Here is a 25,566-nt window from a genome sequence, read left to right on the forward strand (position 1 = left end):
AATAAATAAAAATATTAAAAAAAAAAAAAAAAGAAAGGCAAAAAAGAATTGGACATGTGGGTAGAATTTTTGTCGGGGACAGGAGGAGGGGCACATCTGGCTGTCTCCTTTCTGCCCTTATCTAAGTGCCTTCCAGAAAAGATCAGTTTCTCTTCTCAACTCTTCCAATTGCTTCACAAATAGTTGTTGAAAGCTTATCAGGCACCAGGCATTACGCTCACCACTGAGATGTGTGGTGACCCATAAATTCACCACCCGCAGCAGGACAGTGTGTATGTGAGCATCTGTGACCTCCAAATGCTTTCGTCACAAAGTTCAGCTCCTTCCACACCACATGAGCCAAAGAGCCACACCTATGGAAAGGCTTCTGGATGCCCTGCACGGGGTCAAAACCCAAGGCAAGGTACTCGCATAGGAGTGCTTTCCACAGAAGGGAAAACCACCCCATCCTGTCTCTACACAGGAAGAGGCCTTCTTTCCGGCCCTTGGACCCTTGAGCACCTGGTCCAGCTGGGAGAGGCCTGGGAGGAACTGGAAGGGAGAGAGGGCCCCTCCCTGCTCTCACTGGCACAGAGGAGGACCCCGCCCGCCCCAGCCCACCCAGCTAAGTCTTACTCAGAAGGGGAAGCGGTCCTCAGGGAAATGAAAAAAAAATCAGTTCCAACACCATTAGCTGCGAGAAAACGCCAGCCCCAATCACGGCCTTGGTGAGTCCACAGCTACGAAGCAACAGTAATGTGACAACTGCCCGGGCAAAAATAATTTATTGTAAATATTTTTAAATCCTTCTCCATTAAAGTTATTCATTACATCCTAAAAAGTACAAACACACTAAGACTTAACATTTGACACGTAAAAAATAAAGAGGAAGAAGGGAAATTCACCTATTTCACTAGTTTAAGGAACTATCCTCAAAACGAGACTCCCAGTTTACAATAAGTGTCCCCTCTAGTTTCATAAGAAAGCAAATTCACATTTTCCAGAGGCCTGGCTCACAAAAAGACCAAGGCAAATCTAAGTTGAGACACACATTTGGACACAACCACATACACAAACAGCCCCTCAGACTGATGTCCACCCACAGGCAACTTCACTGAGACACGGGGCTAAGAATCTCTTATTACATGATCGTAACATTCTCTCTTGGAGAATTCCCAGCAAAACAATTTTCCCAACAAAACAAATACTGTGCTTCCTCATGCCGGGTGATTCTTTACCCGCGGAGGATCCATACGGTCACTAATGGTCCCCTCAGCCTGCAAACAGATTGGCAGTAAGTTTATTTCAGAGTGGTTCTTCCTGCTTCACACCAGCTTCAGTAAGATAAACCACCACTGCTTGAAGACACTGAGTTTCACAGGAAGGTCAGGAACATTGGACAATAAAAAGCCAGCATGTAGTATTAAGAGCAGAAGGCTAAGCGGCCTTAACGTTTCTCTGATGGAGGTTTGAGAAACTGTAAAATTGGCAAAACTACCCCAAATGATAGCTGTGTGTTCAAAACCCAAAATGTGTAGGGACCCACTTTTCAAAAGTGGTGTTCAGGGGTCAGGGAGCAATGAGAAGATGGGAAATGAGAAACACACACCGTTTTTCTGTAGCTGTACGTTAACACGGTAACGGCGGACGATGTGTCTAAGGCTGGTTTGCTAAGATCCGCAGGTCATGGAAATAGGTGCGGACTCTGCTGCTCTCTCTGGTCTTGCCAAGTGCCTTCCTCACAGTCTTGCTTAGAGGTAGATCAAATATCACACCGGGGAGCGGGGGAATGGGAGGGGGGCTTCAGAGGGTGAGGGGCTCAGTTGTCCCTCACCCCCTGCCTGTCTGCTGTGTTCTCATTCCACCAGCACGGGCTGATGAGATCTTGCCAGAAAGGTCACCTCTGCACTCAAGAGAAAGTGTCCACAATGTGGGTGGGGGTAACGAGTGCTCCAAGAATAGCATTAACCCCACAGGGCAAGCTCCGCGGCAAGCTCCCCCCACCTACCCCGTGTCAGTCACCCTCGTGGGGTCTGGCTTCCTGCCTTTGTCAAGGCTGAACTTAGCTGCGGTAGCCAGTAGGTGCTGTTTTGCTGGACACGGAGCCAGACTTCATAAATGCAGAACAGGGAAGAAAAGAACAGTCTCTGCCCCTCCAGTCACTGAAAGTCCTTCTAGGTTAATTCGCAGGATCCTTTCTGGAAAACGAGTGAATGCTCTCATTCCAAAACTCAGTGGAATCCTGCTTTCAGATACAGACCCGTATCCACCACTTCATTCTGAAAAGAAAATACAAATGGAAGTCATTAATTTTTTTAAATCATGGTAATTTGACAGATTTACGCTTTCATTTTATTTCATTGGATTTGAAGATAAACTCTGGTAAAACTGAAATGCCTGTAAATTCCTAACAGAGGAAGTTTTCGCTTCAGTCGATACACACACGTATCTCTGAATGCCTTTCATTCTTTTTTTTTTAATTTTTAATTTTTATTTTTTATTTTATTTTGAGAGAGAGAGAGAGAGATAGCACCCAAACAGGGGAGGGGCAGAGAGAGAGAGAGAATCCCAAGCAGGCTCCATCCCATCAGCATGAGCCCGATGTAGGGCTCAAACTCACAAACCACGAGATCATGCCCTGAGCCGGAATCAAGACTGGGACCGCCACTGACTGAGCCACCCACGTGCCCCTGAATGCTTTTCTAAAAGCAAGTAACACGTTGCTCATTCATTTTGGTATGATTCACGGTAAATAACATTTTGTCGAAGCCTTTTGGGTGCTGAGGACATTTAAATATTCAGTCCTTTTTCATAATCTATTAGACTTTAACTTTTCAGTTTGTTAAAGGGCATACAATAGATTGTGAGAAAGGCTGAGGAGGGGAATGGTGTGGACCCGGCCTGACCAAGGAGGACAATGTGCCCATGCAAAGACCTGGGAGCACCACACAGGGGTGGGGATGGGGGAACCCCATGCTCTGCCGCAGGGTCCTCACAGTTGACATTTGGGACTGGACAAATCTTGGTAGTAGGGTAGCAGGATTCTCACACAGAAAGTCGTGACATCAAGGCTTTTCTTTCCAGGAAGCAACTTTATTCCTGCCGGCACCGCTCAGTTAGGTTCGTGCCGGAAGAACTGAGCCCTGAACGCCATGTAGCGTAGTTTTCTATACGTTTTCTGTTCCTTTGTCTCCCTATATGGTAGCACACAAACATGCAGTCTGATTAAGTGGGCTCCTGTTACCAGGTCGTGAGGGATGTTGTCACGTATGCGTATAACCAGGTTGCCTTGAGGTTTTTATTTTTCCTTAGGGGAAAAAGCTCTTCCACAGTAGAGAGCAGTTCTGTGCCTTGTAAGATGTTCAGATGCTAGATGCTAGTCTCTCACATATGTACCCAGTCGTGACAACTAAAACCATCTCCAGACTTTGCCAAATACCCCAAGGGTGGCAAGGTGGAGGTACAAAATTGCCTCCACTTGAGAATTAGTGCTCCTTGGCTAAACTTTCCAAATTTCTTGGAAAGATAAAACAACCGAAATGATTTTCCTTGATACCAAGCAGTCCTTTCAAAAACAACTCACACACTGGCTTCTCTGCCAGCAGCCAGCTCATTAGTTTACCCCCCAAAAATGCAAATAAGATTCACTACTCTTACTGCCTACAGTGTTTTCCTCTTTTCTCTCACATAAATCTGGGTTTGGCCTTTTTTCCTCATCTAGTCTACTAGCTGGGTCCCTCACATATGAGAAAACAGTACAAAATAACTACCTCAGGTATAGATGTCTAAAACAACTCACGTTGCCATTTTACATTTGTAAAACAGACACCCCCCCCCCCAGCCCCAGGGCCCCTAAACATCCACAAAGTAGCTCAAAAATAGGGGAATGGGGAGGTGAGTTCTCTTAAAACAATTCTGTTACCCTTGAGGGCATCATGCTACATGACCGAAGTCACAGAAAGGCAAACAAATGCTGCATGATCCCACATATGGAATCTAGAAAAAACAAACTCATAGAAAAAGAGATCCGATTGGTTGCAGAGGGAGAGGACTGGGTGAAGGGGGTCAAAAGGCACAAACTTCCAGTTATAAGTTAAATAAGTTCTGGGGATGCAATGCACAGCATGATTATCGTTAACACTGCTGTGTCATTATGTTTGAAAGTTGCTAAGGGAATCAATCTTAAAAGTTATTACATGGAAAAAGACTTTTTTAAGTTCATTTATATATTCTGAGGGGTGGGGGGTACTGGGGAAAGGGCAGAGAGAAGGGGAAAAGAGAGAATTCCAAGTGGGCTCTGCACTACCATGCTGGGCTTGAACTCACAAACTGCAAGACCATGACCTGAGCCAAAATTAAGAAATCAGACGCTTAAGTGACTGAGCCACCCAGGCGTCCCTGGAAAAAGAACTTTAAAGAGTCATTGTTCTTTGGAGTGGCTGGGTGGCTCAGTTGGTTAAGTCCTGACTTCAGCTCAGGTCATGATGTCACGATTCGTGAGTTCGAGCCCCGCATCAGGCTCCACACTATACAGAGCCTGCTTGGGATTCTCTCTCTCTCTCTCTCTCAAAATAAATAAACTTAAAAAAAAAATCATTGTTCTTTGCAGAACTGAAACATCATCTCTGTGGGAAACTGGCTGCCCAGCTCACCACTGGTTGCCCAGAGGATCACAGGTGGAGTGGGGGCAGGTGGGGTAACCCTCAGGCCCACAGTGTGCATGAATATGGAAAAATGGCCTAAAAACACATGGGCTCTCACTGGGTCCCTCCCAGGGGCCTCTGCGCAGCCCACCTATCCCTGACTGAGCTTGTCCCCTCCCTTAGCCTGCGTGCCTTTTCTGGGTCTCGCTTGTTCCTTCCTTACTCTTCCCAAATGGTCACTGTGTTGTCTCCCATTTGACTGATATATTCCTGAAGGTATCAAATGGCTCAAACACTGCACACGCGTGCTCTAGAAAGTGGACGTGGGGCCACAGAAATACCCCTTCCCCGAGCAGAAATGTTTGAGAGGAGCAATAATGTACTCTCCTGCTTAGCCCCTGGCTGCTTCCTCTGGCCCGATGCAGAGTCTGGCCCCGGGGAAACATCTAGAACTCCATCTGTCTGAGCTCAAGATCTTCTCAAGCTCTCCCCAGGCTCACAAGCCACTAACCTTTGGAGTGGCCTTTCCACTCTCATAACCCTGCCAATTTTTTCTCACCTCTTCTTCTACCTTCCCCGCCTACATTTGGAAAGAGCTTGTAACCACCATAGTACAGAGGGGCTCGGAAAATCAAGATTAGTCACAACACAGCAACGGCCACCATACGCATCTCAGGTAGCTGCACATTCCTTTTCTCACCTCCTTATACAGCGGGCGTTGAAGGGTTTCCTTCCTTCCTTCCCTCCCTCCTTCCTCCTTTCCTTCCTTCCTTCCTCCCTCCCCCCCCTCCCTTCCAATCTCCTTCTCTCTCTCTCTCCTTCTAAAATTCCTGTTGAGGGGTGCATAACCTCTTCACCCTACACTTGTATGCCTGCTGTCTGGCCAACAGACGCACTTTACTTATCCAGATGCTCTGTGAGGAAGCAATTCATTCCCAGTGAGCTTAAAATTTGGCCTTCTGAATATCATTCTTTCTATTTATTTGGGAAAAAGCAAGCTTTAAGAACTGCTTTACATAACTCTTTGCTGTCTTAAATAAGGCTTAGCCTACTTTCACTTCCCATCATCAAGAAGTGTCATTACAATAAATGCCCCTTTTCATACTAGGTAGTAACACAAGTACTTTATAATCTGTTCTGCTCTTCTGACTCTAGGCTGGCTGGCAGTGTGCCTGGTGCTAACCCCATCTCCTAATTTGCCTTTTTCATTCATTTAACTAGTATTTACTACCACTGGTGTGCTGAAAGTATTTCTTGCAGATCGTCGATGATGAAATGTACAAGATGGTCGGCATCATGGGCTAATGAGCCCATGTGCCTCCCAGTGAGCGATCAGAGCAGGAAGTGACACCAGAGATCAGGCCAAAGCTCAGAAGGCAGACGGAACGGGAACACGTCTCCAAGGCTTGTGGCCACATCACCTCCCCACCTTCCTTTTCACCAGGTTTTGTGTGAAGTCTTAAAATTTCTCAGGTTCACTTGTGGACGGTCACAGCTCTGCCTTGCTGACTTCCTCGACTTACCGGAGAGCAAGAGGGATGTTGGCTCAAGCCCCAAAGTCTCACAACCGGACACTCTCTGATCATGGAGATCCTGTAGTAAAACGCCCAGCACCAACTCCTTGCTCATCCTATACTTCATAAAATTGTCATCTTCTGAAGGAACCCCAAACTGCAGGAGGTAGGCGATGGTGGCGTTTTCACCGCTGGAAGGCACACGAAACACACATATGTATCCACAGAATCACACTGCAACCCAGGAAACTGACATCATTCAGCAGGACCATAGTTCTAGTTCCCGTGTTCTTCCAGTACAAAAAAAGCAACGGACGTACTGTCCTATAAGAACCCTCTTCTGTAGTTTTGTCACTAAGTGTTGAAGTGATTCTAACCTCTTCCTTCCGCCTAAAACCCATCCTCTCGGAGACCCCTGGGAGAGGCCCCCGAAGGGAGAGTCGTCACCCAGCTATTGTCAAGGAGGATCCAAGGGTTGGCCCGTCCTCTGTCCCAATACCAGCCTTTCCTCTTGTATTCCTTCTCCATGGTCTCACACTCACCCTCTCCCTGCCCTGACAAGTGACCGTCAGAGCTATTTGGCTTAACCAGATCATTCCTTAACCTATAAAATGTTTGCAGTAGGGCGCAACGCTTCCTGGCACCGGCCGGCTGCAGAACTCCTGAATTCCCACAGGGTAGCGGCAGCAAATCCTACCTCCCTGGTTTGTCTCCAGTGTGAGACTCGTTCTCTGTCCCCTTTCCCCCTCCTGAGGCTCCCAGCTTTGCAACTTTCAGTAAAGGGACCTAAGGAAAAGGAGTCTTCATCTTCCCAGAACATATTTTTCCATTTCCAAAATAAAAATAATCACAGGGCTCTCCTCGGTTAATTAGTAGGCTTATGCTGGCTCGTTAAATGCTACCTCAATATCTAGGCTTTTCAAAGTTATCCTGATACTTTGGCTCAAGAAGGCCCGGATTAAGAGCCTGCAATAAAATAATCACGAAGTGGCCACATCTGAGACTCTCCCCCTAGGGCAGTTTTTTACAGACTCGCCGCTCCGGGGAGTCTGAATCAGATCGAAGTCCCTGCCAAGGATGGGTAACGAGCACCCTCTTGTGGCCAGAGGTCACATAGGCCACTAGCCCTATTATGTGACTGACCGTTTATAACCTGCGACAGCCACGCACTATGCCAAATTCTGCAGTCCAAACGAACAAAATACCACCAAGGCTCTGCAGAAGCTCTCGGTCTGTGTGCTTCAAAATGCACGTTCTGACTTAGCCAGCGACACAAGTTTGCAGCTGTCGTTATTGGTTCCCTGTGCTCCACCTGCCAATCGATTATTGCTGTCCACGATCAACACCAAGGTTGACCGTTGATAGCACATCAAGCTGCACGTCAAGGCGTGCAGCCACCCTGCATTCCCACAGATGGGCAAGGACTCGGGCTGGCTTATGGAAAGGACCACAGGCTGACTTCCAGAACAGACCAGAAGCTTCTGAAAGAGGGGGCTGCCCTACCTAACGCAGCCTGGCTAGCCCCCCCAGTCCCACCACATCAGGTCACCCACTGAGGGAGTTTACATTGAGCCTCAGTCTTGAGGGGAAAGGAGGGATTTTCAGAAAGCCACAGAGCCATGTGAGCTTTGCCTCAGCGGCTCACTGGCAAATGAGGAACCACTGGCCGTTACCGCAGGTTCCTGCTGGGCCGGGGCAGGACTGAGGTCAGTATCCTCTGCATAGACACAAACCTGGCTGCCAGGGGTCTGGCTATGTCCTGCCCACTGTCGGTAGCACCATTTGTGGGACAATGGCTTTTGTTTCTCACTCAGCTCAACACTGTTAAAGCTTGGCCTGGACCTCTTAAAATGAAACAAACATGCTTCCTGTACAGGGCTCCTCCATCCAAAATCCTAAACCCTTAGGTTTTCCTTTCAAATAACTTGTAAAAACAAATTCTCTAACATTTAGTGTTCAGATTTCTAGCCACATTTGATGCAACTTTCTGATGGTTTTTTGTTGTTGTTGTTCGCCCAATGTCTACCCCAACCCATTATCCATCCCCACCTCCCCATACCCAAAATATGGGGCTGGATTCTTGGAAAGACCCTCTCAAGCTGAGTGTCTGTCCCTTCTCAGCTGTCTTGAAATTGCAACTTGGGGCAGGTATAGAGAGGAAAACGTGTTGGGCTCTTCTATTATATTGAGAATCTCAATATAATACTCTCTTTTCTTTAAGACAACACTGTCTGTGATGGTCACATTCCAGAGATATCTTAAGCCTAATGGATACTAAAGCTCTATCACGTAAATCTTGTCCTATAGATACAGACAATAATAGTGAGGATTCAGAATATATACAGAAAAAATACATATGTGCATGTATTTACCATACATGTATAATCTATAAAGTATATATGATAAGTACAGGTATAGAAGAAATCACACCAAATTGTGGATGGCAGTCCATTCAGTAGAACGGGGTGGAATGTACCGTGTGTACGGAATTGACTAGAACATGCAGTATCCAGGCGTGGTAGGTGGGGTGGAAGGGAGAAGGTAGACTTTCCCTGTTTGAAATGTCTTTATATTTGGGATACCGTATAAGGAGTATGGACTCCTGTATTACTTGTGGTCCTCAAGAGCCAAAGCCAGTATATGGATTATACCATTTACATCACATTACTATCTGAGATCTATTTCTATTCCTACCCCTAGCTTATTTGAGAATGGTTTACCTGGGAGTGGCATCTCTCTTCCGCGTGACCTTGTAGAATCATATAATTAATCAGGTCTTCCCTTTGTTCCTTTGTAAAATCAAGGAGTTGAGCTAGTGGGTTCCCAAAGACCCTTCCAAAGTCAAAGCCATCATATCCCGTCATCGGTTCCCTTTGGGCTTTGATACTCAGGAAGTCCTTCTAGACAAATGGTGACGGGTGCTGCTTTCCAGACAAAGAGCGACGTGGAATGCTCCACATTCTTACCTGAAGTCCGTAGTTTCCACTGATGTAAAATAACGACTCAGAGATTGGGATGAACTGTACACATCTGTGAGCTAAAACAAACAGGAACAGGTAAAATGACCAGACTCATTCCAGATAGATCATATTGCGTATCACCTGACAAAGCAAAACCCTCATAGACAGAGATTACACATGGGCTAGGAATTCACTTATCCGGACGCCCCGAACCAAGAAACAGGAAGGTTGTGGGCCTACGCCAGCCAAAACTCAAGTTAAAACTCATTGAAAAGAACCTCATTAATAAGGGTCAAGTGGCCAGGCTGGGATTTTCCACATCTCGTATGTGTTGTGCTGACGCCTGTAGCTTTCATGTTGGGAGTGGCCGGCAGCCAGAGCCCACCCAAACCCCAGGACCCCGGCAGGAGACAACATGGCAGGGGCTGGGAAGGTGGCCGAACCAGCCCCCCAGACCTGGCATATCACCGGACAAGGGCTTCTTCCTTCCTTTCTGTAGAGCTTTACTGTAAGGAGTAACAGCCACAGAAGCCAGAGGTATAGCACTTTCCCCCAGGTAATGGGACCAAGTGGGGCTAGTCAATAATTGCAAAGATACAGAGTTCTTATTTTATGCATGAAATACCGCAATCACACACACACAATGACAGCTGTGTTCCCACCCAAGTGTCATGCCTTTTATCACACTCAGTTCAGCCCTTTACTTTCAGAAACGAAACAAAGCTAAACCCACTCCTACACAGGATTTTTCCTCCCGCCCTTCCCAAGTTCTAATCATTGTCCGGAAGGCAACATGGATCCTTTCCATGCAAGCTTTTACAAAGGTAATACTTCTTTGTGTGATCTTTGTGTAATCATAACAATTCATAATTAGTTTGTGTTTTTATTCAATTAAAAGGTGCCGTATTCTACATGGTCTTCTGTCACTTTTTTTTTTTCAATCTCCTGAAGGTGGAGCAGAAGGGATCAGCGCACCTATTGTTTGTGTGCCTCCAACCTTGTCATTTTTCTCGTGATCTTTACAAGAACTCGACGTAGGAGGCATTACTACCTCTTCCCCTTTCATTAATAAAGGAAAGGGCTTTCGGAAAGCTCATGAAACCTGCCCAGTGCCACTCTGCTCATAAGGAATTCAGTCCTAATGACACTAAATCTCCTCTTCCTCGCATGTTCCCATGCTACCCAGTGAGGATGAAGCAAGACGGAAAGTGTCCTGAACACCAAGGAGGAAAGATTCATAAAGTGATAAGAACTTCGGGGGGGAAATGACTAAGTCATCTTATAGATTTTGAGCCTCAGGGAAAAGAATGCTGCCAACAGGCCCAAACAAGAAGTAAGAGAGGCTCTCAGGGTTGCTCACAGCAACAGGGTGGAGAAGGAGGGGGAGGAGGAGGAGGGGGGAGGGGGAGGAAGAAGAGGAGGGAGAGGAGGAGGGGGNACACACACACACACAAACACACACACACACACACAAATGTATTATGGAAGAGATTATGTGGTCCCAACCTTCTCTGCTCCCTCTCTCCTCTTCATTTTTAATCTTTAGGGCCTGGTATAATTTTGCACATAGTAGGCTCTCAGAAAAAAATTTGTTTATTTTTTAAAAAATGTTTATTCATTTTCAACAGAGAGAGAGAGAGCATGAATGGAGGAGGGCAGAGGGGGACAGAGGGTCTGAAGGGGGCTCTGTGCTGACAGCAAAAATCCCAACATGGGGCTCGAACTCACATACCATGAGATCATGACCTGAGCTGAAGCAGGCCACTCAACCACTGAGCCACTCAGGTGCCCTTTATTTATTTATTTTTAAATGTATATTTTTGAGAAAGAGGGAGGAGGGGCAGAGAGACCGGGAGAGAGCATCCCAAGCAGGGCTCCTTGTTGTCAGCACAGAGCCCCATGCGGGGCTTGAACTCACAACTGTGAGATCATGACCTGAGCCAAAACCAAGAGTCAGACGCTTAACCGACTGAGCCACCAGGGGCCCTGCTCAGAAAAATATTTTAAGCTAAAATTTTATGTTAAGAGCTGAAATGGTATACCAGATCCCTTTTAGTGTCCACTCTATGATCTGATTCTTTTTGGTGACACGGTCTCCTGCTGTCATTAGGACATGTCCACATATCTGGGAGCTCTTAACCACATTACTTTGGCCCAAAGAAGTGAAATGAGGGGCCTCTCACCCTTCGCTCTGGTGAACCACACTGTGCCTACGCGGCCAGGTGCACCCAGGCGAGCGCCCAGTGCGCTGACTATCAGAGCCAGTTAATTCGGGATCAGGAGACAGCTTAGCTTGCCAGTGTTACCAGAGAAGCCACCATTAACACCTGCATCAAGCACACAGGCCTGGGTTAACACGACACGCAGCTAACAGGCTGCCTTACTCAGAATCAGGGCCCCACCTGGAAGGGAGAAAATTCCAGCAGTGGGAGAAGGGAGAGGTTAGGAAAACTGTTTAGAGAGGCAAGACAATAAAGCAAAAGTGAGGACTCGGTGTTCCATGATTCCCACTCATTTACCTTCCATATCTGGAAACTTCCAGAAGTTGGCCTGGGTGAATGAATGAAGAGAGTTCTTGACCTAACAATAAGACTAACACCTCATGGGGCGCCTGGGTGGCTCAGCCAGTTAAGCGTCCGACTCTTGATTTTGAGCAGGTCCTGATCTCACGGTTGTGAAATGGAGCCCGGCATTGAACCCCATAATGAACCCCACATCGGGCTCCCGGTGCTGGGTGTATGGAGCCTGCTTAAGATTCTCTCTCTCTCCTGGCTCCTGGGTGGCTCAGTCGGTTGATCATCTTACTTCGGCTCAGGTCATGATCTCACGGTTCGACGGTTCATGGGTTGAGCTCTGCATTGGGCTCTGTGCTGACAGCCAGCTCAGAGCCTGGAGCCTGTTTNGTGCAGTAGCTCTTTCACCTCACTGTGCGCCTTGTATCATCTTGTAAACCAGATAGCCTTAAAAAAAAAAATGTTTCACAGAGGTCAGGCACCTGGGTGGCTCAGCAGGTTAAGTGTCCGACTTTGGTTCAGGTCATGATCTTGCGGTTTGTGAGTTCGAGCCCCACATCGGGCTCTGTGCTGACAGCTCAGAGCCTGAAGCCTGCTTCAGATTCTGTTTCCCTCTCTCTGTCCTCCCCGCCTCTCACTCACTCTCTCTTTCTCTCTCTCTCTCTCAAAAATAAACATTAAAGGAAAATGTTTTAGAGTTCTTTACATGCATCTCAGATGCACCTGTGGGTCTGCAGCGAAAGTACGATGATTTCCTTCGATCTGAGAAGGAACCAGATCAAACAGTCCTGTGAACTTGCCCCAGGGATCATGCCAGTCCCTGCCACTACTGCACAGTGATGAGCTAAAAATACCTGCAGAAGCTGCTCATGTCTGGCTCTGTGCCAGAGATATGGCTCTAGGGTGAATGATTAACATCCATTTCCCTTTGACATGAAGAATTCAGTCTGCAGTACGTGACATGTGCAGATGCTGAATCATTTCATTTCTGCTCAGCAAATGCAAAACCCCTTGACGAAAAAAACAATCAAGAGGAAAAAGGCAGGAGGCTATTTACTCAGCAACTTGCTCTGGAAGCAGGTGGAAGACAAGTAGGAAATGGGACGTGCAGATAAGATTTAAACAAGGAAGAGAAGGAAGAAGAGAAGCCCAGATAATCGTCCCAGAGCATAAACTCCTGTGACCCAAGGAGCACTCAAATATCGCGCACTTGAGGACCCAGAAATGAACTCTGGGGTGATGGAGAAGGAATTTCCTCCTGGGGGAGCTTTCCTAGGAATCAAACGGAAACCAAAGGGAAATGACTCACACCATTCAACCTACCAACTGCAGAGAAGAGCGCGACAGGCTGGTCTGGCTTAGATTCTCTTATCATATACTTTTCTGGGTCTGGCTGTGAACCCAACCAGCCCCCATGGTGAGGCTGCACAGCCCTCATATTGTGCAAAGGATCCTCTCCTGCGTTTCCTGCTCCACGAAACGATGCCACCATCCACTCACTCGGCCACCCAATTAGGAGCCTGGAGTCATGCTCTCCTTCATCCCCACATCCAACTGGCCGTTAAGTCCTGTTGCGTAAGAAGACCTCTTAAACTGACTTGAGAGGCGCCTGAATGGCTCAGTCGGTTAAGCGACCGCCTTCAGCTCAGGTCATGATCTCACGGTTTGTGGGTTTCAGCCCCATTCTGGGCTCTGTCAGCTTGGAGCCTGGAGCCTGTTTGCAATTCTGTGTCTCCCTCTCTCTGCCCCTGTCCTGCTCATGATCTGTCTTTGTCTGTCTCAAAAATAAATAAACATTTAAAAAACTAAACAAAAACAAAAACAAAAACAGCTCACTTGGATCTTCCTTGTTCCCCCTGCAAGTGCCCTGGGGCAAGGCCCCCGACATCTGTCACTTGAACCACTGCAGTACCTTCTAACTAAGCTCTCAGCCTCCAGAGTTTCTCCACCACCACACAGAAGGGCTCAAATGAAAGGCTGACCATGTCCACAAACAGATTAAAAATTTTCAGTGCCTTGCCAAAGAATAGGAAAGCCATGTCTCACATCTGCAAGTCCCCACCACACGGTACCCAGGGGCAGCAGCGCACGGCTGCTCTTTTATCTCTGCTCTTTTATCTAGAACACTCCTGCCTCAGATTTCAAGACTCATCCTGAGTATCACCTCCTCCATGAAGCCCTCCAAGCCTCCACCCTCATCTCAGGTAATTTAGATGCCCCTCCTTTGTGGCTTTAAAATCGTCTATACACATCTCCATGATAGAACATAGCACACTGTTTTAGAACTACTTAATTGCTTCCTCTTCTTGGACTGGGAACCCCCACTGAGGGCACAGATCTTATGGCCCTGACGCCTGGCATGCTGTCTAGCACACCACAGATCCTCAGTGACACGACAGGTTGAATCCAGTGTAAGACCGGAGTGAGGAAACTGAACACTGTCCTCCAGGACACATTTAGCTGGCAGTCAAGGCTCTTCTCTCAGGCTACACACTATGGGGAAAATCCATTTCTAAGCATCAGTTTCTGCCAAAATCCAGACAAAGAATCCAAGCCCGAAGCTACTTACCTGATAGCCCTATGCCAGCTCTTCTCCAAGAACCCATTCTCATGTTAAGCATTTGGTAAACAATGATTAAGATATAATTACCCTTTTCCTGAGCAGGTCAGGCAGCTCCTCTTCAGTAGCACAGTCCTCTGGAACCTTTAGCATGACCAAGAATGTTTTATTTGATGATAATTCAAGTATTTCGTTTTCATCTTCATCAATGTAAGTTGCTAAAGAGGGAGGGGATTAAAAAATACGAGTAAACACATGCTTCACATAATACACTGTTCCACTGGCTGCTGCCAAAAGCAAGGAGCATTCATCAAGGACAGAACCTAGACACAGTAAGCAGGCACACGCAGAAAGGCGTTGTCTTCTTGGTAATATCAAAATACCAAATGGAGGGGGCCTGCCTCCGTTATGACAATTTTATCTGTGTGTTTTACACCAGAACAGGTCCCAGATTCCATCGAATACAAATGGGGAAAAGCCGGTGGGGGTGAGTGGAAGAACATGAATTTCCTTGTTAAACTGAACCTGCAACCTTAGCTACATACGTGGGTGTCGCGGCAGGCGTTGAAGGGGGTCTGTGGGTGAATGGCGGGCGACGGGGGACAGGGATCGGGGGGAGCAGGAACTTCAATGAATCACCTCCATTCTGGGCTCCCCAAGACCATGCTGAGAAAGGGACATCATGGACCAGAACGGCGTGGGACTAGAAATGAGCCAGGTCTTGACATCGCCCAAGACGACGAATGGTGGGCATGAAGCCATGGCTCTGCAGTCTGTGTTCTGCACGAGACAGATGTTGACCCATTCTGTTTGTAGAAGGGACACCTAACTGGACACAGAGCCCCCGGGCCTTGCGTTCCTGGCGTAATGAAGTCCGTGGGGCTGCCAGCACTCTAATGACGATGAGCTCATTGAGTTTTAAGCAGTTAAAGCCAAAGGAAAAACACACAAAGTCAGGAGCCAGGGGCTAGAAGCTGGCACTCATGGTACTGACTGTTCCCCGGGCTCCGCGCGGGCCTCACGGCTGGGCGCCCAAAGGAAGCACCTCTCGGGCCCTGAGAAAGGCGTGGGTGGTAGAAGCAGGTGTCCGCGCTGCCTTAGACTTTCCTCACAGATCCCAAAGTTCAGACATAACATAAGCAGCCTCTTTTACGAGACTTTGAAAATGCCATCAGTGAATGATGGAAGGGCAGGTGAAAAGAAGTAAGAACGCTGATGTTTATCTCCTTGCACAGTTCAGGAAATGGGACGCATGAGGAACGAGGGAACGTGCAGAAAAGAGCTCACATGGCCTGAGATGAGCAGCTGAGAAAGGCCTGCTCACGGTGGGCCCCTCGCTGGCCTCTGGGAACCTGGATTTGGGGAGGGTTCCCACCTCTCCGAAGAGGGGCTCACTGTGCCTCAAACTGTTGGTATAAACAGCGTGGCTTATGCTGAACACCTCCTTTCCTTCTGGGCATCTGGAACTTTACTATGTACCAGGCAAAGGCTGCCTATGGGAATAACCCCAATAGAAACCCCTGGGCACCGAGCCTCTAATGAGCTTCCCTGGTAGACAAGCTTTCACACGCGTTGTTACATCTCATTGCTGGAGCACGTAAGTGTGTCCTGAAGTTTGTGTCTAGTTTCCTCTGGATTTTGCTTTCTATCACTTCGCAATGATGAACTGTAATCGTCTCTATGACTACATGCTGAGGCCCATGAGTTCTCCCGGCAAATCATTGGATCTAGGCATAATCTTGAGGGCCCCAAACACAGGGAATGACCTCTGCACCCTTGTTTGTTGTAAGTCATTACATTATTTTGTCTGACAGTAAAGTTATGTCTGCATAGCTGCAAACTTGCCAAGTACAGGAAATAGCAGAAAACAAGAAAAAATTACTAGTAACTCCTTAACCAACAAGTCTTCCCCCATATTTTATTTTAAAAAATTTTTAATTTTTTTAATGTTTTATTTATTTCTGAGAGAGGGAGAGAGAGAGTCAGCATGAACAGGGGAAGGTCAGAGAGAGAGGGAGACACAGAATCTGAAACAGGCTCCAGGCTCTGAGCTGTCAGCACAGAGCCCAACGGGGGGCCGGAACCCACAAACCATGAGATCATGACCTGAGCCGAAGTCGGACGCTTAACCGACTGAGCCACCCAGGCGCCCCTAAAATTTTTTTTTAATGTTTATTTTTGAGCAAGAAAGAGAGACAGAGCATGAGAGGAGGAGGGGCAGAGAGAGAGAGGGAGACACAGAATCCAAAGCAGGGACCAGGCTCTCAGCTGTCAGCACAGAGACCAACATGGGTCTCAAACGCACGAGCCATGAGATCATGACCTGAGCTGAAGTCAGAAGCTCAACTGACTGAGCCACCCAGGTGTCTCCCCTCATATTTTATGTTATATATTTTAAGGCTCCATTAGAAGACTATTGCTTATTTGTCTTGATTCTGTTGTTATTGTTGTTGTTAACAACATAACAACATAACAAAATCTGTTTCCCCTGGTGTCTGGAATTCTTTTCAAAGATTATCCTAATGGCTCCATAAGGTTCATAATTGGCTCATAATTGGCTTAGTGTCTTCACTTTCCAGAGTAATAATGCTGTGATGGGTATCTTGATTACAACCACCACATTATAGTTCCATAGCAGATAGCACTATCCTGGAAAGGACCAGGGAAAGCCAGAAAATGAATTCAGGATTCACACAACTGCTGCATTCAAAGACTCTGAGAAGACACACCAAAAGAGCTCCAATGACAGACACTTATATCATCCAAATAATGAATCTGTATCAACACCTGGCTAAAACAGTTGTGTTTGTTACAATAATACTAACAATGACTTATCCAATCAGGAGAGTTTTTATGCCACTAATAAGACTGTATCTGGAGTGAGAGAAAACGTTTTTTAAAAAATCACGAAACAGGAGCACTTGGGTGGCTCAGTCGGTTAAGCGTCTGACTCTTGGGTTCAGCTCAGGTCATGATCTCACAGTTTTGTGCCTTTAAGCCCTCCATCAGGCTGTCCACTGATGGTACAGAGCCTGCTTGGGATCTTCTCTCTCTCTCTCTTTCTCTCTGCCTATCCCCTACTCACGCTATCTCTGTCTCTCTCAAGATAAATGAATAAACTTAAAAAAATTTAAAAACGGGGCACCTGAGTGGCTCAGTCAGTTAAGCACCCAACTCTTTATCTTGGCTCAGGTCATGATCTCACTGTAGGTTTGAGCCCCATGTCTGACTCTGTGCTAATGGAGCAGAGCCTGCTTGGGATTCTTTCTCTCCTTCTCTCTGGCCCTCCCCCACTTGTGCTCTGTCTCTCTCAAAAAATAGAAATAAAAATAAATTTTAAAAAATAAAAATAAATAAATAAAATATTTTTAAATTAAAAATTATAAAAATAAATGAATCACAAAATATACAAAGTATACTGGAGATACACAAAACATCTCTTTGGCTGGAATATAAGAAATGAGGCTTCAGAAGGAGGCCTTAAATGCCAGATGTCTTCAGGAGATGATGGAAGTTTTTAAATGTCTCCCAGGAAGGAAGTGGAGGAAAATCTGGTGATGGATGGGAAGAAAGGGAACTGGGAAGGATGAGGCGGACACACCACTAGACACAAGATTGGGAGAGACTGATTTTGACTGAAGGGCAGTGGAGATCAGAAGGAAGGAGGGAGGGAAGGAGAAAGCCTGAGATGGTGGAGACCGAACTGGCTTTGATGGCAGCCAGACTTAGTTTGAACCTCGGTGTTGGCTACTATTCATTAGCTGTGTGAGCTGCGTTAGTCACTTAAATCTCTGAAGCTGTTTTCTCAACAGAAATATCAACAGCTCCATAGTGGGAAATGGGAAAAGTGGGAAGCAACACATACAGAATCCCCACACAGTAGCCTGCAGCAAGTGGGCAGTCACTGATAACGGTTGCTATCCAGGTACTACCAAGGAATGACTAGATAAGACTGGATAAGATTTGATGACTCCATGGATACAAGAGAGAAGAACAGATCAAAACCAGTTCCAAGATATCAAGCCCGGACGACAGGAAGAATAGCTACCGTACTAACCATTATGTACGGACACTGGGCTGCATGCTTGCAGATGGAATTCTCAAATCAACCCTATGAGTTTAATATTAAAGTTTTCATTTTATTTATTTTTTTAAAGTTCTAATTTATTTTGAGAGAGAGAGAGAGAGACAAAGTACGCATGAGAATGAGGAAGGGAGAGAGAGAATCCCATGCAGACTCCGTGCTGTCAGCCCAGAGCCTGATGTGGGGCTTAATCCCACGAACCGTGAGACCACGACCTGAGCTGAAATCAAGAATCAGACACTTAGCTGACTCAGCCACCCAGGTGCCCCTAATATTTTCATTTTAAAATGAAGACATTGAAGCTTGGAGAAAATGGATAATTTGTTCAGGTCAGGTTGAGCTAGTAAACAGTAGGCTCAGGGTCCATCTATAGATTCAGATTCAGAAATCATTAATATTTCATAAATGTGGAAACTGAGGCTAAGGAAGTTGAAGAAATTGCCTGAAGGTTTTCAGATGGATGGTGGCAGAGGGGGAAATAAACAGGGCCTCATGTGTCACCATGAAACTACAGAGTGAGCCAACGGGGAAAGGGGATACAGATGAACAGTAGTTTCATATAATGACGGAGACGATCAGGTAGAGATCTCCAGCCAAGAGTATGACTCAAATTCAGGGTAAGTGTGTGTGTGTAGATCTAGGAGTCATCTCCAAGAGGGTGGCTGCTGCCTTGGGAGTGAATAAGCTCCTCAAGGGAAAGGGTGTAGAGTGTGAAAAGTCAGAAGGTTGAAGACAAGCTTCAAGTATCACATGTGGAGCCAAAGGCAGAAGCGGCAGGAGACGTGAGGCCCAGGAGTTCTGTAGACCCACAAGAACATAAAACCCTCAACAGAGCTGGACTCCAAATCAAGCAGGGATGGGGGAGAGGCCGCTGGGCTTCATGATCAAGCAATTACTGGTAACATTGAGAAGAACAACTTGGAACCAGTGGGTTGGGGAGTAATCAGGAGGCAAGATCGAAATGCAGGCCTCTGTTTCTAGAAGTCTGCCAGTGAAAAAAGAGAAAAAGAAAAAAAAATCCTAACGTGAAGTAGCAAGATTCTGAGGGAAGAAAAATTTGAAAGACAGACAATGGCCACACATTTGAAGAGGCCCACGTTGAGAAAACCCCGGACACTTAGCCAGACAAGGAGCTATCTAAAGGTCCGTGGGTTAGGAGAAGCTGGGGAGATTCCGACAGAGAGCATTAAGGAAAGAGGCTGGTCTTGGAAAGGTGGAGAAACATACGAAGTTTGAGGGAAAGAGAAAGAGGTGAAAACACAAAAAAACTTCAAGGACCTGGGCCTACACATTTGCTGCTAAGTTCCTGCCCCTGAAGGTCTTGCTAGTTTATAACTTGCTAGTGCTGTCTGCCTCGGGTTTTCCCGTGAGTCACCTTGCACCAGAGAGCACTGCCCTGTGCAACCTGTCTGCTGACACACTGTGACATAAAACATGGCTCTTAGACCAACTGAAAGGCAAAACAATCAATTCAGCACACGCCACTTCTGAAGTCTCTGCTTGCATCTTTGACTACGACCTAGATATAGGAGAGAAGAGGAGATCAAAAACAGTTTCCAGATATCAAGCCTGGACAACAGGAAGAGTAGCTACTTTACTAAGCATCATGTGCAGATACTCAGCTATGCCCTGGTGGGTGTAATTCTCATGTAATTCTCAAATCAACCCTAGGAGTTAAACACTAATGTTTTCATTTAAAAAAATGTTTTAAATGTTTATTTATCTTTGAGAGAGAGATAGAGAGCCAGTGGGAGAAGGGGCAGAGAGAGAAGGAGACACAGAATCTGAAGCAGGCTCCAGGCTCTGAGCTGTCAGCACAGAGCCTGACTCAGGGCTTGCACTCATGAACTGTGAGATCATGACCTGAGCCGAAGTTGGACTCTTAACCAACTGAGCCACCCAGATGCCCCAAATGTTTTCATTTTAAAATGAAGACATTGAAACTTAGAGAAAATGCATAATTCGTTCAGGTCAGGTTGAGTAAGTATCTTGGTACCACAGCATTCCTACTCACGGGAAAGCCTGTATGTCAAGAGAACAAAGAAATCAAGCAGAAATCTAATGCTGGAGGGTATCACATAAGCGTCCCCACAGTGTTAAATCTGATCACCTTTAAGTTTCCGAGTGCCCATCTACTTGTCACAGTTTGGCTTTTGTAACATTTAGCATACTTTGCCCAATCCAGGAAGAGTTTCATTCGTAGGGTGTTACTCAGGTCTCTCCCCTTCCTGGCTGGGGCGAATCAGTGAAAAAAGCAGAACACTGAAGGATGCTTATCTGATCCTCCAAATTATCCAGAAAGAAGATGACTCTCAGAAAGAGAGAGAGAAAGAGAGAGAGAGAGAGAAAGGAAGGCTTCCCCCCCCACCCCGCCTTTACCATTTATATCAAGAAACTCATGATTCTTTAGAGAGAAGAGAATCTATCATTATCTCTCCCCTCAAGAGCTGAGACAAAACCAAGCCTTCAGACTCAACAGAATTCCCTGGGCTCTGCTCCCAAACTTGGCCACTTTATAAAGATTTCACTGTCTACCGTGAGCCTGGCAGAGTGCTAACCCCTCCTGAACAGGGTGTCAGCAGCCCCGGCTCAGTGTTGTAAGCAGAGTCATGATCCTGAATTTGCCATCACTTCCATGGCATGCCAAGGGCGAAGCGGCTGGACAGCACCCCCTTGGTGCAGGCAATAAGGGGTGCACAATCTGCAGAAAATTAGCAATAATAAAACAGACCTTAGTTGATGGCCATTCTTAACACTGTTAGTGACAAGATGTCTCTCTGCAGTGGATACCTCTCCTTGGGGACCCCATTGTGCCCTCCTCAGCTAATTACCCTTCCACTGTGGGGCCTGCTTCGTGTCTGCTCCTGGGTCCACTCCAGCTCCACAGTTATTAACACCTCTGCCTCAGGGCCTCCGTCTGCATACACGGAACCCCAAGACAGGACACCGAGGAGCTAGAGGAAGGGAAGAAGGAGGCCAAAAAAAAAATGGTGAAGGCAGCTCAGGAGGAACCTCACTTTTTTTTTCAAAAACATTTTTAATGTTTATTTATTTATTTTGAGAGAGACAGAGAGAGAGAAAGGGGTTGGGGGGGAACAGAGAGAGAGGGAAAGAGAATCCCAAGCAGGCTCAGTGCTGTCAGCACAGAGCTCGATCTTGAGAACCGTGAGATCATGAACCATGAGATCACGACCTGAGCTGAAAGCAAGAGTCTGACGCCCAGTCAACGGAGCCACCCGGGTGCCCCTGAGGAACCTCATTTCTTTTTTTTTTTTTACTTTTATTTATTTCTAGGAGAGAGAGAGAGAGACAGCGTGAGCAGGGGAGGGTCAGAGAGAGAGGGAGTCACAGACTGAAACAAGCTCCAGGCTCTGAGCTGGCAGTCAGCACAGAGCCCGACCCGGGGCTCGAACCCACGAACTGCGAGATCACGACCTAAGCGAAAGTCGGACGCTTAACCGACTAAGCCACCCAGGCGCCCCGATTTCTTAATGAAGCCAGACAGTCATGTGTGCTGCCCATGACTCTCCTAACACAGTGCTTTTCCAGACAGCAGTGTTTTCCACACAGAGCTCAGAAGTTCTAAGAATCTGATTCCTTTGCTGGGGCTTGGCAATTGGGCAATGACAATTACTATATACTATCATCCCAGAAGTACCTACAGAGCTGGCTCCGGGGGAGGCCGGGACTGTCACGGAGGGGCGCCCTGTCCCTGCCCCTTTTACCTACTGCAAACTCCTACCACCACCAAAGGCCCAAACCCCTGAAGGCTGAGGTGTCAAGTAAAGTAAAAGTATTGCTCTGATTTAAAAAATGTGAAAAGTTTGCAAATCTCTCTATAGCATTACATTTTTAAATACGATTTTATAGCCACATCGAAAATGAACAACTCCACGTGGCACAGAGCTCTTCCCCGAATATTATCCTGTGACCTCTCACGTCCCCCGAGAAACCGTGGAGGGAAATGGAACGTCTTCCTCTGCAGATCCCTGTTTGTGAAGAGGTTGGATGAGCTTTGAGAATGGAAGACAGCTCTCGGGTCTTGTGCGTTAGAATCCTGAATATCAAACCAACTGGATCTGCTGTATCGTCCTCTGCTAGAGGCCCCAGATGCGAAGAGACAAGTCGGCCAGCCTCCAGGAGAGCACCACCTAATTGTGACGGGACAAGGCTGCACAGCTCAACCTCAGTTTCGACATCCACGTGTGGGAGCTGATGGGAAGAGGGACTATGAAGGTCCGCCCCAAAACTGCTGTCCTCAACATGATGGAGAGGGCTGGCACCTCTTATCACCTTCTCCCTACCTCAAAACCAGCCCATGGCCTCCAAGGATCACCCATCCCACTTCACCTATGCCTTAAGTAACTAAGCACACATGGTGCTTGCCTGAGAAACTCACCTGCTGGAGGTTGGCATAGATCTTCCAACTTTCCTATTCCTTCAGGGACTTTAAGCCCTTGAGACAGGAGAGGAGGAGGTGGGGAGGAGGAACATGCGGTGAAGGGCAAGTGGAATTCCTGAGGAAATTCCCAGGACTCCTTCTGGAGAGACTCGGGGGCTCCTCAGTCTTGCTCTCACCCAAGACTGGGTTTACTAAGAAGAATCCAACTCAACCCAAATCCTTGTGGAGACCCGATCACCCTCAAGAGTATCCCAACTCCAGAAAAAGTATCCCGACTTCCTGGCCCCTGCAATCATCCCCACTTACAAATAAAAACAATTTTCTTCTTTCCTATTTTAAGGCTGAAATGATTGCCCACTGGAGGGTCCTATATTTATGCATCACGAAAACCTTAATACCAATAATCATAAAAAATTAGCAACTTTTTAAAAATTTTTTAATTTATTTCTGAGAGAGAGAGAGAGAGACAGTGTGAGCAGGAGAGGGTCAGAGAGAGAGGGAGACACAGAATCTGAAACAGTCTCCAGGCTCTGAGCTAGCTGTGAGCACAGAGCCCGACGTGGGACTTGAACCCACGAACCGTAAGATCATGGCTTGAGCTGAAGTCACACGCTTAACCGACTGAGCCACCCAGGTGCCCCAGCAACTATTCAAAAATGCTTTAAAATGGTGTGGAAGACTACATCACACAGTCATTCAAAGAAAGTGTTCACAAATAAGCTTTTTAATGTTTACTTACTTTTGAGAGAGAGAGAGAGTGTGCATGAGTGAGGGAGGAGCAGACAGAGAGAGGGACAGAAGATCCAGAGTGAGCTCTGTGCTGACAGCGGACAGCCCGATGCAGGGCTCGAACTCACCAATCATGACCCAAGCTGAAGCTGGATGCTCAACTGACTGAGCCACCCAGGTACCCCTCACAAATAATTTCTAATGAATTGGCAAAATGGTCTCAATATAGCATTAAAAATCCTAAAGGTAGGCCACAAGACAATTAAAAAAATTTTGATCTCAATTTTAAAAATGTTAAGTGAGAAAAGGATAGAAGAAAATATAACAAAATATTAATATTATAGGTGGACTTCTTGGGTAACTGAATATGTATTATTTTCATATTAATAATAAATAATAAATAAAATAATATATGTAAAGGATTTGGTTAGCACCATGTTTTTGTTTTGTAAACACACATAACACAAATTTCCAATATATATATAATAAACACTTATTTCCAAAATAAATTAATGACAGTGTATAGATTGATGGTTCTTTTGAAGTTTTTAAGATGCTTTCAAATGGGCTATTCATTATTTATCATTATAATAACGTACCAGGTATATCAGATGAAGTACAATAATTATTTTACCAAAAAAATGATAGGAAAAAAATTCAAGCAAGCAGATGTAGAGATACAATAAATATAAATTAGCGTTTAAGTTAACGCAAGAAATCTTCAAGATCCAGTGGGCAGAATTTAAAGCAAATCGTTGGTCTCCACCCTTCTTTCAGAGGTTATAAAGCAAACCAAAAGAGACGTGAAATAAGGCAAATAATCATGTATAGCAACCACTCATAGCAATTCCAAATCAGTTTTGAATTCATATTATAATGAAATAGCAATCAGCACATCTTTCATATCATAAACAAGTGTAAGTCATAAACATTAAAGGTGTTCTTAAAATGCACCAACTTAGTCCTATTTAAGTCCTCTTACCTCCAATAAGACATAAGCTTATGATGATCACTACAACGAGACCTAGGAAAACAGCGGCAATGACCATCCACAGTTTGCATTTTCCAATCAATTTCTTATTACAGGAGCTCCAAGGGTTCTCCTTGTCAGCCTGGAAAGCAGAGGGACACTGTGAGGCAGCCACTGGTCTCAGCATGGACTTCTGAATGCCCACGAAGGGCTAGTCATACAGAAAGGAAGGTAGCGGGATCCTGCCCTCTAGGGGGCTACACTCCACAGAGACATGTTTAGGAAGAAGCAGAATGGAACCTCACCCAGAAGTGAAGGACAAAACCCCTGGTGGCCCCGAGGTGGGGAAGTTAGGCAGGATTCAGGAGGCTGGACAGAAAGGCATTCTGAAGCCGGGAGAGCGCAAGCATCCGCGGTGTGGATCCGTGATGGACTTGGCCAAGAGCCTCATCTAACAGGAATGTGACAAGTAATAACCTCTAAGATTAGAGAGAGTGAAAGGCTGGAGCATCCTTGAGAGGCTTCTGAATGCTGTCAGAGCAGTTTGGACTTAGTGTGGCGCGTGCGGGGGACCTGCGGAAGGTTCTGGAGCACAAGAGTTGAAGAATAAGAGAAACATGATGTGTACAAAAGCTAAGAGGCTACGGCTGTGACCCACACCACAGAATTAGGGCCCGGGAAGGGGAGTGAAAGGAAGAGAGACACCAGGAAAACGCTGCCGTGGGTGTAGTGAGGCAGCCACCGCCATGCTTTATTGACTGCCGACACCAGTTCATTTCATTCTAACAGCCCCGCCCGGGAGGCAGTGGCCCATCTCCAAGATGCAGGTACAGAGAGTAGGCGGGCTGATCCCGGCTGTGGTCCCTGCAAAGCTGGCCCCTTTCGTTCACAGCGCCCTGTGCCATCGTGCAGAGCTCCAGATTATGAGTGGGCCCGGCAGCCACGGGTACCTCCACTCGGTGCCACCACCTGCCCCTACAAGGTCCCTTCTGCTTCCCACTGAACCATTAGGCAATTCGCACACAGAGACCAAGGACTGCGATGGGGACAAAGTGTGTGTCTGTATCGGGCCTCCCTCCCCACGCTTACGAGCAGAGTGACCGCAGAGGGACCGTCTCAGTCAGCAAGCTCCTGAAGCTCACCAGCCCCAACATCCTCAACTGTGAAAACGACAAGGGGAGCGCCCAGGGCTGTTGTAGAAACTAGAGATGG

At 46.6% G+C, this 25,566-nt stretch overlaps 1 protein-coding gene across 1 annotated transcript in view; it reads right to left on the minus strand.

Annotated features, from left to right (window-relative positions):
• Positions 1-754: 754 nt before the first annotated feature.
• Positions 755-25,566, minus strand: part of CUNH3orf52 (chromosome unknown C3orf52 homolog) — a 30,778-nt gene continuing 5,966 nt past the window's right edge. The window contains exons 2-6 of the mRNA XM_077771827.1: positions 24,367-24,496; positions 14,260-14,387; positions 9,103-9,173; positions 6,146-6,327; positions 755-2,258 (exon numbers count right to left, since the gene is read on the minus strand). Coding sequence (XP_077627953.1) covers positions 2,254-2,258; positions 6,146-6,327; positions 9,103-9,173; positions 14,260-14,387; positions 24,367-24,496 — 516 coding nt within the window. The 3' untranslated portion in view covers positions 755-2,253. The remainder of the gene's footprint in view (positions 2,259-6,145; positions 6,328-9,102; positions 9,174-14,259; positions 14,388-24,366; positions 24,497-25,566) is intronic.

Source organism: Crocuta crocuta, unplaced genomic scaffold (assembly GCF_008692635.1).
Source record: "Crocuta crocuta isolate KB4526 unplaced genomic scaffold, BGI_CrCroc_1.0 scaffold56, whole genome shotgun sequence".
NCBI lineage: Eukaryota > Metazoa > Chordata > Mammalia > Carnivora > Hyaenidae > Crocuta > Crocuta crocuta.